The sequence below is a fragment of the Hirsutella rhossiliensis genome (assembly GCF_020360975.1).
Source record: "Hirsutella rhossiliensis strain HR02 chromosome Unknown scaffold00015, whole genome shotgun sequence".
NCBI classification, from domain to species: Eukaryota; Fungi; Ascomycota; class Sordariomycetes; order Hypocreales; family Ophiocordycipitaceae; genus Hirsutella; species Hirsutella rhossiliensis.
The window spans coordinates 1,152,010-1,168,004 of record NW_025408681.1 but is presented as its reverse complement, the minus strand read 5'-3'; the positions used below and the strand labels follow the sequence as shown (position 1 = coordinate 1,168,004).

General features: G+C 59.9%; 4 protein-coding genes across 4 annotated transcripts; 1 reads left to right on the top strand and 3 right to left on the bottom strand.

Annotated features, from left to right (window-relative positions):
* Positions 1–359: 359 nt before the first annotated feature.
* Positions 360–4,124, bottom strand: HRG_10318 (PXA domain-containing protein; the record flags this gene model as incomplete). Its single annotated transcript, XM_044868789.1, has 4 exons — positions 360–420; positions 472–1,391; positions 1,440–2,191; positions 2,273–4,124. The coding sequence occupies 4 exons, from the start codon at positions 4,122–4,124 to the stop codon at positions 360–362; spliced, it is 3,585 nt and encodes a 1,194-aa protein (XP_044716144.1).
* A 1,239-nt stretch (positions 4,125–5,363) lies between these two features.
* On the bottom strand, positions 5,364–6,695 carry HRG_10317 (cell differentiation family, rcd1-like domain-containing protein; the record flags this gene model as incomplete). The annotated part of the gene is made up of 4 exons (XM_044868788.1): positions 5,364–5,547; positions 5,630–6,005; positions 6,075–6,230; positions 6,299–6,695. The coding sequence occupies 4 exons, from the start codon at positions 6,693–6,695 to the stop codon at positions 5,364–5,366; spliced, it is 1,113 nt and encodes a 370-aa protein (XP_044716143.1).
* A 1,310-nt stretch (positions 6,696–8,005) lies between these two features.
* On the bottom strand, positions 8,006–11,545 carry HRG_10316 (kinase; the record flags this gene model as incomplete). The annotated part of the gene is made up of 6 exons (XM_044868787.1): positions 8,006–9,289; positions 9,335–9,535; positions 9,584–10,065; positions 10,130–10,760; positions 10,838–11,399; positions 11,475–11,545. 6 exons carry the CDS (start codon positions 11,543–11,545, stop codon positions 8,006–8,008), a joined length of 3,231 nt encoding a protein of 1,076 aa, XP_044716142.1.
* A 2,255-nt stretch (positions 11,546–13,800) lies between these two features.
* On the top strand, positions 13,801–15,962 carry HRG_10315 (uncharacterized protein; the record flags this gene model as incomplete). The annotated part of the gene is made up of 4 exons (XM_044868786.1): positions 13,801–13,994; positions 14,054–14,514; positions 14,578–15,801; positions 15,844–15,962. 4 exons carry the CDS (start codon positions 13,801–13,803, stop codon positions 15,960–15,962), a joined length of 1,998 nt encoding a protein of 665 aa, XP_044716141.1.
* Between the last annotated feature and the right edge of the window lie 33 nt (positions 15,963–15,995).

Below are 15,995 nucleotides of genomic sequence, written 5' to 3'. Positions count from 1 at the left end.
TGCCCGCAGCTTGGCGGCTGGCGGTGCAAAGTACCTTTGTACCGCGACGAGCCGTCCATGAGGTACGTAACGCATCTCCTCTGAGTTTGGCCTCACTCAACGGACACCGCAAGTCCATGCAACACTTGATGGTATAATGGTAACATGCATACATACTTCGTACATCAACGTCATCAACCCAGCGTCACTTTAAGCTCTTCCGTTCGTAGAACCGTGCTTCCCGCACTTGTCATTTCATAGCAGACGCCTCACGCCGAGTTCGTGCAACATCTACACCCCCTCCCTACCGCGACCCGGAGTAAAGCACCTCGGGACAGGCGCCGAGCACAACAAGGTGGCTATCAAGAGCTCGGGCCAGTCTAGGTCTCGTCGAAGAGTATCGACACAACCTCGTCGAGCACGGTAAACACGAGATGGGCACTGTCGAGACCCAGTCAGCCATCATTCTCTCGCGCGGGGTCTGCCACTTACTTGAGTCGTACGTTGTTAAACGTCGCAAATATGCGCCGGCTGGCCGCCTGCGCGTTGACCCTTCCGACCACGCTGGCCGCAAGGTCCGGCACCAGCGTCGCCAGCATCAGGCTCGCTTCCGTGCGCGTCTTCTTCCTCTCCGCCGTTCCCCGAGGTGGACGGTCCCGCTGAAGCTCTCCGCCCGGCCACAGTCCGTCCGACACCATGCCCACGTATCGCAGAATCGACTCCTCCTGAACCAGCATCTTGACGTTGTCGCGCACTTTTCTCTCAATCGTCCCGCCGAGCAGCTGTTGGAGCACCATGACCACCGCTCTCCCGCGCAGCCAGTTGTTCCCTCTGTTGAGCTCAAAGACCTCCAGAAAGATGTCGCAGATGGGCTTGATAAAGGGCTCGAGCTCCCTGTCCTCAAACGCGTTGAGCTCGGCCTCGGCCTCGGCGGCCGGAAAGACTTCCTCGTTGACGCCGAGCGGAATCGAGTTCAACTGGCTCGTCGCCGCCGCAATGAGATTCTGCCCCGCGACGGATATCTGGTCAAGCACGGGGATATTGCCCAGGATGTCGTCCATGCCGTCTGCCACCGAGTCGTACAAGCGCGTCATCATGTCCTTCTTGTCCTCGCGATCCATCAGGTCCTGGCCCTGCGCAACGACGCTCTGGGACAGGAATGCGCGCAGCTCTCGGCTGCGACATACATCCGGCAGCAGCAAAAGCTCCCTCAGGTACTTTTCCAGCGCCGCCCTCCTCTTGCGGAGGAACTCGCTTTGGAACTTCATCACCATGCGCCGCCTGGGAAACTCGAGGTCCCGGACCGACGGATACCTCGACCGTAGCTTCTGATGAAGGTCGTGAAACTCGCTATACCTCCTCGTAACTATCCACGACGCCGCGGGCATCTGCTCTCCCGCATTGCGCTGGACCTCGACCACGTAAAGCGCAAACTCCCTGCCGTCCCCTTCTCGGCCCACCTGGATCGATTTAATCTTAATGGTCGAGCGTCCGTAGAGGCTGTTGTCGCTTTCTTGCACCACGTACTGCTGGCGCTGGAGCTCCTTGCGCCTGATTTCTCTCTGTAGACTCGCCTTTGACTTGCGAAGAATCCGCAGCTCCGACGTGTTGTTTGTTAGCTCGGCCTTCTTTGTCAACGAGTCCACCACGGCTTCTTGCGCCACCAGACGGTCAATGTCGTTGGTCAAGGCTGTGATGGCCTCGGCGAGGCCCAGGTCCCCGGGTGCGGCCTCGTGTACTTGGTCTTTGTCGTCCGCGGCACCCACCCCATCCTCTTCAGGCTCGTCGGGCAGATCCTTTTCATCGTCGTCGAAAAGATCGTCGTCGACAAACACCCCAATGCGTGACGCAGCGCTGACCAGGCCTAATGAGGAGAGGCTGGGCTTGTCAGAGTCCCTGCTCAAGATGGAAGTCTTGCCAGCATCGATCGAGCCCCGGCTCGAGTCGTTCTCGCGACCCGTCAGGAAGCTGGAATCATTGTCCTCTGTGCCGAACAAGGACGCACGGAGATCCTCGGCCGTCTGCGGCCCGTTGTCGTCCAAAATATTGTTTAGAGCCTGCTCGACAGCCTGCACGACTTGGGTGTCTGGGACCGGGTGCGCCGGCACGTACGAATCAAGACTCTGCACCGAGTCCAGCATGCCATCGTGCTCCAGGTCGTCGTCGTCGAAAAGAGGGCTGGGGGAACTCTCTTCCAACGACCGTCGGGGCGCTGCTAAGTGATCGATTCCGTTATGAATGTCACTTATGGCTCGCAGGTCTGAGGCTGAGGGGCAGCGCCGCGCCGCCACACCTCCCGGCGGGGCAGACGCAAGTCTGGCAACGGGCTTGGGCTTGGTCTGCTGGTATTGGGTTGCTCGCGATGACGATGGTTGATGGTGATGATTTTGTTGTTGCTGGAGCTGCGGCTCCAAATGGCTCGATGGGCCGGGGGTAGGGGGCATACTCGCATTAGACGATTCTTGAGAGGCAAGGCATTTGTAGTACAAGTCGGATTTCCTGAATGCCTGAAAGTAGCGAGACTGCATCTCCTCGAGCACGGCGCTTTGAGCTGTGAGGATGGCTCGTCGAGCTTTGTGGTATTGAGCCGGCGTCGCAGAGTTGCCGGCCTGGAGAAACCGGCGAACCTCCTTTCTGGTCGACTCGGGCACTTTGAGTTCGGGCTTTGACAGATAGGCCTGGTGAATTTGCTGCAGATCCACCCGGTCTGATGGATTCCACATGGGCAAGTTGGACGAGGACTCATCGCCTTCGTCTTCCTCTTGCCCGTCGTCTTCCAACGGATTGCGAAAACCGTCCACGACGAGCCAAAACTGGACGAGCGACATGAGATGCTGGCGGTCCATGAACTCCATAAAGTACGACAGTCCCGAAGGGTCCCGCAGCAGCTCGACCAGAGAAGCATTCTCCAGCCGCGAAGTAGGGGCAGAAGTTGAAAACGACGAGCGCAGAGGTGGGGGGGCACGATGGTCGCCGCCAGCGGCAAGTAGGTTGACCGTCTGATCCAGCATTCGCTTCCCCATCTCGAGGCGGCGCAGATAGACTGGGTCCTGGTTCTCCTGCAGAGAGTCCCGCTTGAGTTGGCTCACGACCTCACTGCGAAAGCGGCGCGCATCGGACAGGTTGTTGACCTTGCGGATGCCACGGATGAACTTTTCAAACTTGCGTTCGCTATCTCCCGGGCCGAGGCGAGGCGCTGCGGCGGACTTTGCGGACCGAGGCGGCGTGGGCTGGGAGTGCTGGTCGAGGGCCGCCCTGAGCTTGCGAACCGTGGACCTGTCGAGGAGCATGGAGCGGCCGTAGCTCTCCATCAGCTGGTTCCACGTGTCCGGGTCGGAGAGGAGCTGGATGACGGGGAAGAGCACGGCGCAGGCAACGATCTCGCGGACGAGGATGGAGACGGCGCGGCTGGAGAGCATGGTTTCGGGAAGCACCCGGGGCATGACGCGCGCGACGAGCGACCGGAGGTACTCCTGCTGGATCATCTTGGTGTCGGGAAAGGAGAGCGAGGCGGCCGGGTGCAGGCGGCCATCCCTGTACTTGGAGGCGATGGCGAGGTCGAGCTCCTCGGACTCGGTGACGGATCGGTTGAGCTTCCTCCCGCGGATGGACCTCTCTGCGTCGTAAAAGTCGCGGAAGTGAGTCGTCAAGATGGGCACGAGGCGGCTGGTGACGACATCGGCCAGGTCCTTGCGGCTCAGCGACGCAAGCAGGCTCGACAAGGCCAAGCGGACCGACCTGTCCACCTCGTCGGGAAAAACGGGGTTGCGGCTAATGTGCGAGTACCATGTGCGCACAAAGTCGCGGAGTATCAGGTCGAGCAGGCCATCGACGGCCCGCGCCACACGCGGCGAGGCGAGCTCGAGCGTCGGTTTGGCGTATGTTTGGCGGCGCCGCAGAGCCTCGACCTCGGAGCGCCAGCGGCGGGCGTCGAGGAAAGAAACGCCGTGGGGCCGCGACGAGCGCCGCCGAGGCCGTCGCGAGGCCAGCAGCAGCAAGGCGACGAGGCCGACGACGCTAGCGGCGATGCCAGCCGCGAAGGCGTACGCTGCCCAGCGGAAAAGGGCGCACCAGCTCGCCGCATAGGCACAGGCGACGAGGGTGGCCACCATGGCGACGGCCGCGTCTCTCCGCTTCAGGGCCATGGCCAGGGTCGTCGCCGGCTGTCGGGCTGCATCGTCTTTGGGGCAGGACGGAGTCAGGGTCGGTCAGGTCGGGGTGGAGACAAACGGTGCCGGACCAGAGGGAGCTCCGAGATCACATTTGCATGACAACTTGACAACTTGACAACTTGATCGCTCCCTCGACTTAGGTGGGTAGTCCCCTGGTACTTGTCACGGGCCTTATCGATTAGCTGGGCCGGCCGCGGTACTCCGGGCTAGCGCGACGAGCTGCCGGCGCGGCATGTGGCGGCCGTCTCCGTACCTTCTCCGTACCTTCTCCGTACCTTGAAGAGGGCGTTTGTTGTGACATGCAATGACATGCCAGGGTCCCTGAAAGACTCCATCTCGCAAAATTTCTTCATATCTCAACCTTTGACCTCACGTCGTTTGCATCGTTGGTAATCGCCAAAGCCTTGACCTTTGAGTCTTGCCAAGACAGGGGCGGTCAAACGCCTGCAGGTAAAACAGGCCAAACTGCGGCGGATGCAGATCCATTGACGCACATGACGCGCTACCTGACATCCGCCCCGGCAAGGAAGCGCCCAGCCGGCATAGTACACCTCCACGCGACGCGTCTCACCCAAAGCATTCCTTCAACTCTTCCCCGAACGTCCAGAACAACCCATTGGCGCATGGCTAGTCCGTCCATGACGTCTTTGGTCCAGACATGTGGACAGCTGAAACATATATCCCCCCCTTCGAGAAGCCACCGCTTCCTGCCCTCGACCCGATCCACCCTCCAATGACTGTTCCCTTCGTCAGCTTGGCAGACCCGCCCGGGCTCCCAGTCTCTTCCACCCGATAGCCTCGGATAGGTCAAGGCCACATTCGGGATACTTCTGACCGAGCGTGCCTTGTCGTCGAGGAAAACAGCCAGCCCTCTCGACCAAGGGGAGACAAGGAGGAAACACGAAGCTTAGCCGCTGCCAGTCCTGCCCGGAGGTGACGCTAGACTCTCGCACTCGGCCCCCCAGCCCGCGATGCGTATGCATGTAAATGTTGCCCGGCGCCAGCAGCGACGAGCACTCATGGCGCCAAGACTGGAGTAAAGCTGCGTGGGTATCAACAAATGCTTTTCGAATACTCCCTTTTGTGTGTTGCCCAGAATGTCAACGATCAAATTCGCCTGTCCCGCTCCGTCGTCCTATCCCATTTTTGTTCGCCGTGCGCGTACAATAACACGGCCACCCTGCTGTTGACCATAGTGAGTCCATCTATCTTTCACATATTGGAGACTCCTTGGGACCCTGGATCGACTACATTGTCGGAGAGGTTGATGAGGAGCTGCGCGAGACATCTCTTGGTGGCAGCATCGTCCCTGAGGACAGACGAAAAGGTGGCGTCTCGAAGCGGTTCGGGCAAGCACTGCCTCAAGGCTTCGCGAGCCCTGGCATTGTCGCTGAGGCTAAATGGACGGTGCGAGTTAGCCTGCTGTGACTCCTCAACAGAATAGCACAAAGCATGAGAGAACCAAGCAAGAAACGTACCGGAGGAAGCATCGCACAACGTGCTTGAGTAGGCGGGCCGTCTGCGACTCGACCAGCTGAGCAACCATATTACTCAGGACGGTACCGACGGCGTAGAAACGCTCGTAAGTGGCGCAGATGTAGTTGAGGCCGTTATCGTCGAGCAATATCTTCTGCACAATGAAGATGGCTACAGTCTTGCTGAGCTCCGAACCCGTCTCCATGATTCGGAGGCAGAGCGGGATGATCTCGGTGGTCAGGAGGAAGTTGATGACATCGGACGAGTCGTTCTTGACTAGGGCGCCGATGACGCCGAGGCTAGTGAGGCGCAGGTATTCAAAGGGCCGCGATTTGGACGTTGTGTTGAGGAACGGGTACAGAAAGAGGGGGACATGGGCTATCGGGGAGTAAAGTCAGCTAAACTTGTTCCAATGGCGGGTTTGGGCGTCCGAGTGCGCGGTCGTACCGTTGAGGAACAGGGCGCGAGTATCATTGTGCGATGCTACGCACTGCAACAGCGCCAGGGCGTTGCAGACTCGGTTGGACGCAGCCGCGGTAAGCTGGGAGGGGTTGAGGAGAGTGTAGACGGAAATGATTTCTTGCAGGAGCGAGGTCATGACGCCTAGAAAGCAACAAAGACGGGGTCAGCCAGGGCACCGGGGTTGTGGAAGAGAAGTGGAGCTGCTGTACCGAAAGAATGCCAAAGGATGAGCGCCAGCTCGGGGACCTGCTCTCGCTTCTTGCTAAGCTCGAGCAGCGCGGCCTCCCTAGTGTTTTCATTGAGCAAGTCGGAAATGTAGGCCATGGTGCGTCGGTTCTCCTCCGAGATGTTCTCATGGCCGCCGTCCTGGGCGTGAACGGCGGCCATGCTTCCAGCGCCCGAGTGGTTGCCCGACATGCGGCTGAAGTGCTGGTGCTGCTGGTGCTGTTGCTGTTGCTGTTGCTGTTGCTGGTGCTGCTGGGCGACGGAGACGGCGCCCTGGTGGCCGCCCGGCTGGTGATGCGACGGCTGCTGTTGCTGGTGCAGCCATGGCGAGTCGCCGCCCTGGAAGGGATGGTGTCCATAGACGTGCGCCGAGGGAATCATGGCGGAAGGCGACCGGGAGACGTGGCTGGGCTTAACAGCACAGGTCCTGGCAAGGCACAGTCTTTTGCGCGTGCGTCACAGAGGGTCGCCGATCGGCGCAGGTTTCGAGAAAGGCGGGCGACGGGGGTTGAAGACGAGGCGCGCGTTTTCCGGGGGCCGTCAAGGAGGAACAAAGACTGGATGGAAGGTTGGAGAGACGGGGAAGACAGCCCTGTGCTGAGGCAGCTTGTCGCCGTCGTGTCGTCGTTGGGCGAGGGCGAGCCGTCAAAAGTCTCTGGGCCCCTTGGGTCAGGCGAGGGAGGAGGTCTCAGAGCGTTTCGCAGACCTGGTATCCTTTCTCGAGCGGGATCGAGCGAGAGAGGAGAAGGGTCGGCTGTCTGTGTCTCAGGCTCGGTCTGTGGTCTCTTCGTGAGCGTGTGTGGGCGGGCATGTGCGTGAGGACGTTGATGCGGTCCACCGCCTCAGAGCCGCAGCGCTAGCGACTGGCAATGCACGGACCACCACCGCTGGGCCAGTCGGATGCGCCAATACTTTTGCACGCGGTACGTGATGTCCAAGGTACCTCTCTGGCTGGTGATGCCCGATCGGCCTTGGGCCCTCTGCACTCTATTATCCCTCCTCCAGTGAACAGCAGCGGCTAGGTACCTACCAAGTTAGGTAGGTAGGTACCAGGTAGTAGGTACCTAGGTAGCTGTAGCTCTATTTCAGTTATCTACTTACCTGGGTACCTAAGATAGGTACCTAGTATGCAACTTCCTAAGGCAATGCCCCTTTGCTTGTCCCTTTTATTCCCCTTTGGCCCGTTCCCTTCTGCCGTGCATCCATCCAAGGGAGAACTCGAGGTACATCGACCAGACACTATGTTATCCTGCTGCTTTATGTAAGTGGCTGGTGTCATCCTGCAAGTACGCCTCGTGACGGCTCTAAGCCTGCTTCATTCTCATTACTATCTGTGCCGCTCTTCTCGCCGACGGCAACAATTACACACTCTCATCCCCATACTGGCCTATACAATCACGGCGCCTGCTCCCTTCCTTCTTCGTCCTCTCTACCCGGATAAGCACGACCCAACGGTGACTAGCTGACGATGATTACACCCACGTAAAGCGCCCTTTTTGCCTCATCCCACATTCCGCCAACGGAAACCATGACGAAAAAAACAGGTAGGAGGGAAGGGAAAAGATAAACATCGCTTCTTGCAATGCAATTTCGCTCCGTCTTCGTCCCACACACGTCCCCACCGCGCGAATATGGAGTCGACCCGGCTCATCCTCTTGCCCATATCCCCTTACCCAGACGTCTCCTCATGCCTATAACCGAAGCTCTCTGAGGATCTGGTCCGCCATGTTCTTGTATTGCCACGTGTTGCCTGTCAAGCGCTTGAACTGAATGCCGTGCAGCGACAGGAGGGGCACCTTGACGATGAAAATCTCAAACTCCATGACCAAGCTGCCCCCCAAATCGCTCTGCACCTGCGTGCTCGTCTCCCCGGGCACCCGTCGCGAGACTCCAGTCCGTCTCGGGATGCTGTCCACCGACGCCTCCGAATTGGAGAAGCTCCGCTCCCTGTCCGGGCGATCTCGGTCCGGTCGGCCGGGTGTGCGAGGCGTCGTGGGTGGTCGCTCCCGATCCATGTCCCGAATCTCCTCGCGGTCCCGGTCATCTCCTCGCATGAGCCCGCCGAGGCTAAAGCGACGCCGGTGGCCGGGCGTTTGCGCTGGGCTGCCGGGAGGGTCCTGCACCCTATTGAGGTCGATGCTGGGCGCGTGGCTGCAGCTGAAGCCTCCCTTGATCTCGGTAAAGTCTACGTCGAGCCGCCGGAGCACTCGCCTGATGTCGGCTCGGATCGCGGGCACTGACTTGCCCGATGTCGTCGATACGCTGAATAGGCCCTTGAGGAACACGGGCTTGGCTAGATCTGAACTGTCCAGCCTGTCCGTCGAGACTCCGCTCTGCTCCTGCTCCAGGTCCGTCTCTTCAGGGACGTCGGCCTCTTGAGCCCCCTCTCTCCTGCGCCGGCGGCGCTGGATGCTCTCTCGCCGGGCGTGGCCCAGCGACTTGGCCCTCATGCTGACTGATTTGGAGTGGCCGTGGCCCCTCTGCGGCGCCTGTCCCTGATTCTCGTTTGCGATCGACTGATCGGAGCCGCTCGTTACCGGCGGGTCCTTGGCGGCGCCGTCAGACCCCCGCTGCCGCCGAATGTCGGCAGAGTTGACGCTCGTCGATCGGCCGAGGCCCGACCTCCGGGAATCTTTGGAGCCGCCTGCGGAGATGGGTGGGCTGAGGAGCTCGCTGTGCTGCGGCTGACTTCCTCCCGAGCGGAGTCCCGACACCGGGTGGGGGTGGGGGTGGGGGTCGTCCCGGTTCTGCCGGCCACGACGGATGCTGAAGCTCTTCTTGGGAGTGATGGGTGGGGGGGCCTCGGCAGGGGAGTGAACCTGTACCACGGGCGGATGGGAGCGGTGCTCCTTGTCCATGCGCTCCGGATCTCGGCGCTTGCGAGTGCTGAACCGGCGGAGCAGCCCCGCAGCGGTGCCTTCTTTCTTCTGGAGATGGCTTGTCTTGGGCTCGGGCGGCTGCGGTGGCAGTTGCGGCTGTGTGTGCGGTTGGTGGTGATGGCCATGGTGCGAATGCTTGACCGCTTCTGGCGCGTCATCCTCGCCATGAGTGCGAGCCCGTGGTCTGGTTCGCCCACCCGTGGGCCTCTCACCCGGCATTTCGTATGCCGACGAGTTGGTATGAGCTGCCTGCGGAGGCGCAATTGCAGGCGGCGTGACATCGGCAGCCGCCTTTTCTCGTTGCTCACGGTCCCTTTCTTTCTCCTTCTCCTTCTCCTTCTCCTTCTCGCGGGATGCGCCAGCGCCGTGCGGGACCGGCAAGTCGCTCACCTCGCGGTCCTGCTTCTCCTTGACTAGGTAGTAGATGGATAACAGGGGGCTGAAAGCATACAGCGGATCGGAACCAAGTTGCAATGCTTCGGAGCTCGGAGCCGTCAGCGTGTCTCGGCTGTTGCCAGAGCTTCTTCGCTTGTAAAAGTCGAACCCGAATCCGCGTCGCTTCTCTGCGTCTCGGCTGGGCTGCACCACCTCCTTCTCGCGCTGGTAAGTCTTGACGGCTTGCTGGTACTCTTCGGAATCGATAATCTTGGTGAGCTGGGCCTTGATGTTCTCGGGAGAGCCAAAGTTGAAGCCCTGCATCGCGTGGATGACTTCTGGGTCCAGCGGCTGCGACAAAGGCTCCCGGGCGGGGAGGTAGTTGTCGGGTGGGCTGTTGAAGCCCTTGGTCATCCAAGGGTGGCCCATGACCTCGTGCATAGTGGCGCGCTGCTTGGGATCGGTAACCAGCATTCTGGACATGAGATGTTTGCACTCTGGCGGCTGGCAGTTAGCACGGACGAATGAGACGGACAAGTACGGAGATGGTGGTGAGCATACCGCCAGACAGCCAGCTGGGATAGTCGACGAGTCCTTTCTTAATCTTTGCGTGAAGAGCCGGCATGCTCTGATCGTCAAAGGGCACCTTTCCACAGACGAGGACATAGAGGACGATGCCGAAGCTCCAAACATCCACCTCGGGTCCCGTGTAGGCCCTGGCCTGCAAGAGCTCTGGTGCGGCAAAGTAGAGGCTGCCGCAAAAGGTCTTGAGATACCCGCGAGGGGCAAAGAGATTGCTCAGCCCAAAGTCAATGATCTTGATGTCGCCCGTCTTGCTAATGAGGATGTTCTCGATCTTCAGGTCGCGGTGGACAATGCTGTTGCGATGACAGTAGTCCAGGGCGCTTGCGATCTGGCGGCTAAACTTGCGAGCTTGCTTCTCCTTGAGCTTGCCGTGGGAGATGATGTAGTCAAGCATCTGGCCGCCATTGACGTACTCAAAAAGCATGTACCAGTGATAGTTGGTGCGCACCACGTCTCGCATGCCGCAGATGTGCGGGTGGTGGAGAAGGGTGACGATGGCGGCTTCGCGGGCGGTTCGAATTTCCTTGGACTGGTCTGCTCGCTCCTTGTCGGCGCGGCTTTGGTGGCCATCGTCGGTTGATCCGCGGGGGACAATCTTGCACGCGACCTAGAGCGGCAAGGCAAACAAGCGCAAAGGTTAGAAAAAGGGCTGGCGACGACGGCCTAAGGCAAAAAGCAACCAACCTGTTCGCTGCCATCTTCCTTACGGGCCAGCTTAACCTTGCCCATGCTCCCGGCGCCGATGGTCTTGCCCAAGATCCATTTGCCGGACTGGGTGGGGATGGTTGTGCGCGAGCGCGTCTGCCTGGACTGTTGCTGCTGTTGAGACGACTCCGAGTGGCCATGGGAGGCGGCGGCGGCGGCGTGGGAAGAGGCGGAGGGGCTGCCATTGCTAGGCAAGGCGGATGGCGGCATGTCGGGCTGGGGGCGACGGTGGCGGTGGCTGGATCGCCCGCTGCTCCGGCGATGGGGCGGATGGGAGGACGACGAGTCGTCGTCGTCGGCGCCCCTGGACGGGGGCGGTGGATGGTCGCGGTCGCGGTCCCGGCTGGAGCTGCGCTTGGAGTAGGATGCTGCTAAGTGCGAGGTCTCGTAGTCATTGTGGGGGAGGATATCCTGGATGGGGCGGCCCGAGGACGACGTGCGACGTTGACGGCGCTGGTGGTGGTTGTGGTTGTGCTGGTGGTGGGAATTGTGGCTGGGCGTTGGGGCGGCAGCAGCAGCAGCAGCAGCGGTAGGGGATGACCTAGACGGTGGACGGGCGGAGGCAGCGCCCGCGGAGGCCGCAGGAGGGGGGCGGGAGGAGCGCGCTGAAAAGGACCGGGATGGGGCCGCCGCGCGAGGCGAGTAGGAATAATCAGAGCTCGCCGCCGGAGAGGCCGCGGTGGTCATGACGAGCAAAGAAGGGGCAGAAGGGAAATGAGAGAGGGGACGACGGGGACGACGGGGACGACGGGGTGAGACAGCGAGAGCGAGCTGCCAGGCGGGAGTCGTCGTTCGTGGCGACGCGGCCGCTAAAAAGATGTACCGCTAGCGAGGACTCGACGTCGATGGGATGGCAAAGGAAGCGCCGCAGGGATTTGGGAAAGGGGAGAAGAGGGAAAAGAACTGCGAGATGCTCCAATGGCGCCGACAAAATGCTGCTCGATGCAAGGGCAAGCTACCAGAAGGAAAAGAAGGCGACGGGACCGACGCATGTACTGGCATTGTACGACGACTCCTCAGCAGCGGCCGACCCAACAGCTCGCGCGCCCCGTCGTCTGCTCTCGGTACCTCGATGTACCCGATCGGAGCCATTCGCTGTCCTTTTCCTTGTTTTCCCACCCCTCACCCCTTTCCCTCCATCATGGAGGACGGGCTCGGAAGGGCGGATAGGTAATTAAGGCGGGTAGGCTGGCCCAATGTCTATTGTACCTGTTGTTATGGGTGCCGAATGCGCCAAGGCCGGCCAGCCCCGGCGCCCTGATGCTTCGGTGGACCGTTTAGTTACTCCGTACGGAGTGGTGACCCTGGCGGGTACTAGTACCTACCACGTACTAACTTGCTCTGTAGTGGATGGCTGGGGGATGTTGGCCGCCGCAACGGCATTGCTTGCCCTGTGCTTCCGTCGACCCTCTGCCTCGACAAGGCACCTATCCCGTTGGTAGGCGATCAACTTGAAGGAGAGCAAGGTTTGCATTGCAACACCGGTCTCAAGCAACGCCTACGCCTACGGAGTACGCCGAACAGGTACATAGGGGCCTAACAAACATGGCCGGTTCGCGCTACGCGACGAGGCCCCTGGCATGAAGCCTATCCATATCACCACCAGCTGTGTCTGCGGACGAGTGGCCAGGCCGTCCCTCGATTCTTTTCACTGCGGCAGAAGAATTCCGTGTACGTCCAAGTACCCCATGAGGCAGAATAAGCTGGACTCGTCATGGTGCATTATGAGACAACTTAGACTCGATGAATGAATTGGATTGTATTCATCGCATGCACGTACCCTCGTGCCTGGGTAAGGTACAGTACTGCGCATGCACTCAGTTGATGCACCAAGTCATTCATGCGTGAACGATGCTGGCTAATATTACAGCCGTCCACCAACCACAGCTTCAATATCGGGGCTGATGCTAATAAAAGTAACTCATCTCTTAAACTCAACGCATTCCAACCAAGGGGGCCTTTACGGAGTATCTCGTACTGCTCTTGCACTCCCGTCGGCCAACCCATCCATGTTTGCTTTCTCGAGTCAGCTATCTCAAGCACAGCTGGAGCTACCTTTGCTGACGCCACGCAAAGTTCCGAGGTGCCTGCCTGCCGGTGGGGCGCTGAGGTGACGTGGTCAAGAAAACTTCTCGTCTTCGTCACCGGCCTCGTAATCAGAGACGAGCGAAAGAGCCCGGCCTTCTGTCACCGCTGAGCCACCGTCGGCGTCGGCCACCAGCAGTATTTGTATGATAAGAGAGAGTACTCAACGCAAATAGGTCTTTGGATGCTTGCGCATGACCTCCCTTCGCCATGACTAACGAGCCCACTCGTTGAACTGACAGGCCTACTAAAAGTGGGGAGGCTGTGGCAAAGTCGCCCAAAAGAGAAAGGATGACAATGTGGTCGGGTACATAGAGAGCACTTACAGATAAGTGACCACGTTCTACACCCTCGCTTCCCAATAAGAGTAGAAATTCTTACTCTCTGCTTCGGCCTGCGGTGCTGAATGTTTAGTTACCAATCCGGCACTGAGCATGCTGTCGACAGTGCTTGGTAGCCAGGCAATTTGGACTTTATGTACTATCTAGATATGTACAAGCTACCTGGAACGCCGCCTTTCCTCTTTAAGCGACAGCGCGCCACACCCCCAACTTTTGGTAGGTATTTAAATCGTAGGCTCGTCAAGCTACCGAGTCAGCTTAGGTACCTAGGTAGGTATTCAAGACGCTTTCTTTGCTTCCACGCGCCGGCCCCATACATAACTTACTCCGTACCCGGCGCATGGTCAGACGTCGATCGCCTTATCGATAAGACAAACCATCCGCAAAGCTCCCGCCTCGGCCCAGAGACCCAGTCAGCCACTGCAAAGAGCTTTACAATCCGCCACCCGCAGCATCAGCCTTCGACAGCGTCCATCCGAAGCCCATGGAGCTGTCCTGTCTACCCACCCGGCCCTCATGTCCCATAAGCGATCCCGCGCAGCGTTCGAGGCAGACAATCACGCTCCATTTGCCGTCTTCGGTACTCCCCTCCCGGACGAGGCCGAGACCCGCGACGATGGCTCCTTTCTACCTCTCTGGAAGCAGGAGGTGAGGGACGACAAAGGGAGAAAGCGCTTACACGGCGCCTTCACCGGAGGTTGGAGCGCAGGGTAGGTAGACAGACACTCTGGCAGGGGCTCGAGGCGCCGGCTCATATTTGCACTGCCAGTTATTTCAATACCGTGGGCTCCAAGGAAGGCTGGACACCGTCTACCTTCAAGTCGAGCCGCGCAAACCGACACCAAGATGGCGCTGTACCGGCGCAGCAGCGCGCCGAGGACTACATGGACGACGAGGATCTGGCGGATGCTGCCGAGGCACAAATGCTCCACACCACCCAGGCGTTTGCCGGGCTGGGCTCGTCTGCGCTAGAAGACGCTCCTCTAGGAGGACTCGGTCGACTGCTCAGGGCCCAAGGCGACACAATGGGTCTCCAGCTCTTGCGACGAATGGGCTGGAAAGACGGCCAGGGCATCGGTCCCAAGGTTCGACGGGGCGCACGACTGGACTTGGATCGTGCTTCAGGCGACGAAACATATTTCTTCGCTCCCGACAATGCGCCCATGATTCGTTTCGTTCGCAAGACCGACCGAAAAGGGCTCGGGCATCGGGGAGAGACTCGGCTCCAGGGTCTAGGTCACGAGAGAGACGCAAATGGCGACAATGGCGATTACAGTCACATGTGGAATAAAGGAAGCGCAGATACAGGGCCTTGCTCCAACATTCTTTCCGAGGGACAAGTAAAGCAGCAATCAGCGCGAGGCGCATTTGGTGTGGGAGTCCTCAATGACACTGGCTCCGACGACGAGGATCCTTACGACATTGGCCCCAAAATCAATTACAACCGGACCATCGGAGGGCAGAAAAAACGGAAGAATAAGAAGGCGGCATCGGCTGTTGTGAACCCGGCTCTAGCAAACGCACCAAAGTTCGTGCCCAAGACTGCCAGAGCTGGGAACGGCCTTCGTCGTTGTCACGACGGGCGACTACCCCTTGATGGGTTCGCCTTGGCCAAGCTCACCGAAGACTTTGCCGCCCTGTTTTCTCAATATGCCCCCCCGCCTATTCCGTCCGGATGGAAATCGGCAAGGGACCCATCGGCGACCCCAGACACGTCGCAGTACGTGTCGACGGCAGACGCAGCCAAGGCTTCCAGCCTCGACCCCCGGTCTAGAGCAGCCATGCTCGGCGAAAAGTCTCTTCCCGGCAAGTCCGTCTTCGATTATCTGTCTGCCTCGACGCGGGACAAACTCGCAGCGGCTTCTGGGAAAAGCAACCTCCCTCCAGCACGGGGCGAGGTCCTGGCGCACAACGCCGGGACGGAGGAGGAGCGGCTTGGGAGGCTGTGGGACCGGGTTCCCAGGCTGGATCGCAACTCGGCGGCAGCGGCACTATCGAGGGTCGCGCGAGGACCATATGCAGATGATGACTTCAAAAGGGCGCGATATCGACGCTACCTGGAACATCAGTCGAACCCCGGCCTGCCTCGTCCGGAGAAGACGGAGGAAATGATTGACGACGATTTTTTACGGGAGATGAGCGAGTTTTACGAATGCGCGCGCATATTCAAGCCAATGACGGGTTTCATGGCCTCTCGCTTCACGACTTCCAAGGCGGCTTCGGACCCATCAGGGGGTGCAGCCGGCGCCGAGCTACCCTCCAAGCCGGAGCCGAAAGTGGTGGATACGGCGGAGGAGGCAGCTAGACTGGGCATGTTTGGACACTTGACGCGCTCAGTCGAGCAGTTCTTTCCGTCTGCGTTGCTGTGCAAACGGTTCAACGTCAGGGCGCCGGCGCACTCGCGAGCAGATTGGGAGGCTGAGCAGAGGTCCACCGGAAGCACAGCCGAGGTTTGGTCGGTGCCTGGGAGCACGGAGCAGCAGTCGCAGCGAGGTGCATCGTCGACTTCCGCCAGTGGTGCTGTGCCAGCTCAGGGAGAGGCCCAGGGCTCGCCGGCAGGCCCGGTGCGGGAACCAGAAGTCGGCGAGGTTGATCCAGGGAGGAACGAAGCTCTCGAGGGGGATACGGCCAATGCGGGGGTGCTGAGGGCCATATTTGGCGATGACGACAGCGAATGAGGAGCTGTGTCGCGGGAATCGGAGAGTTAAATG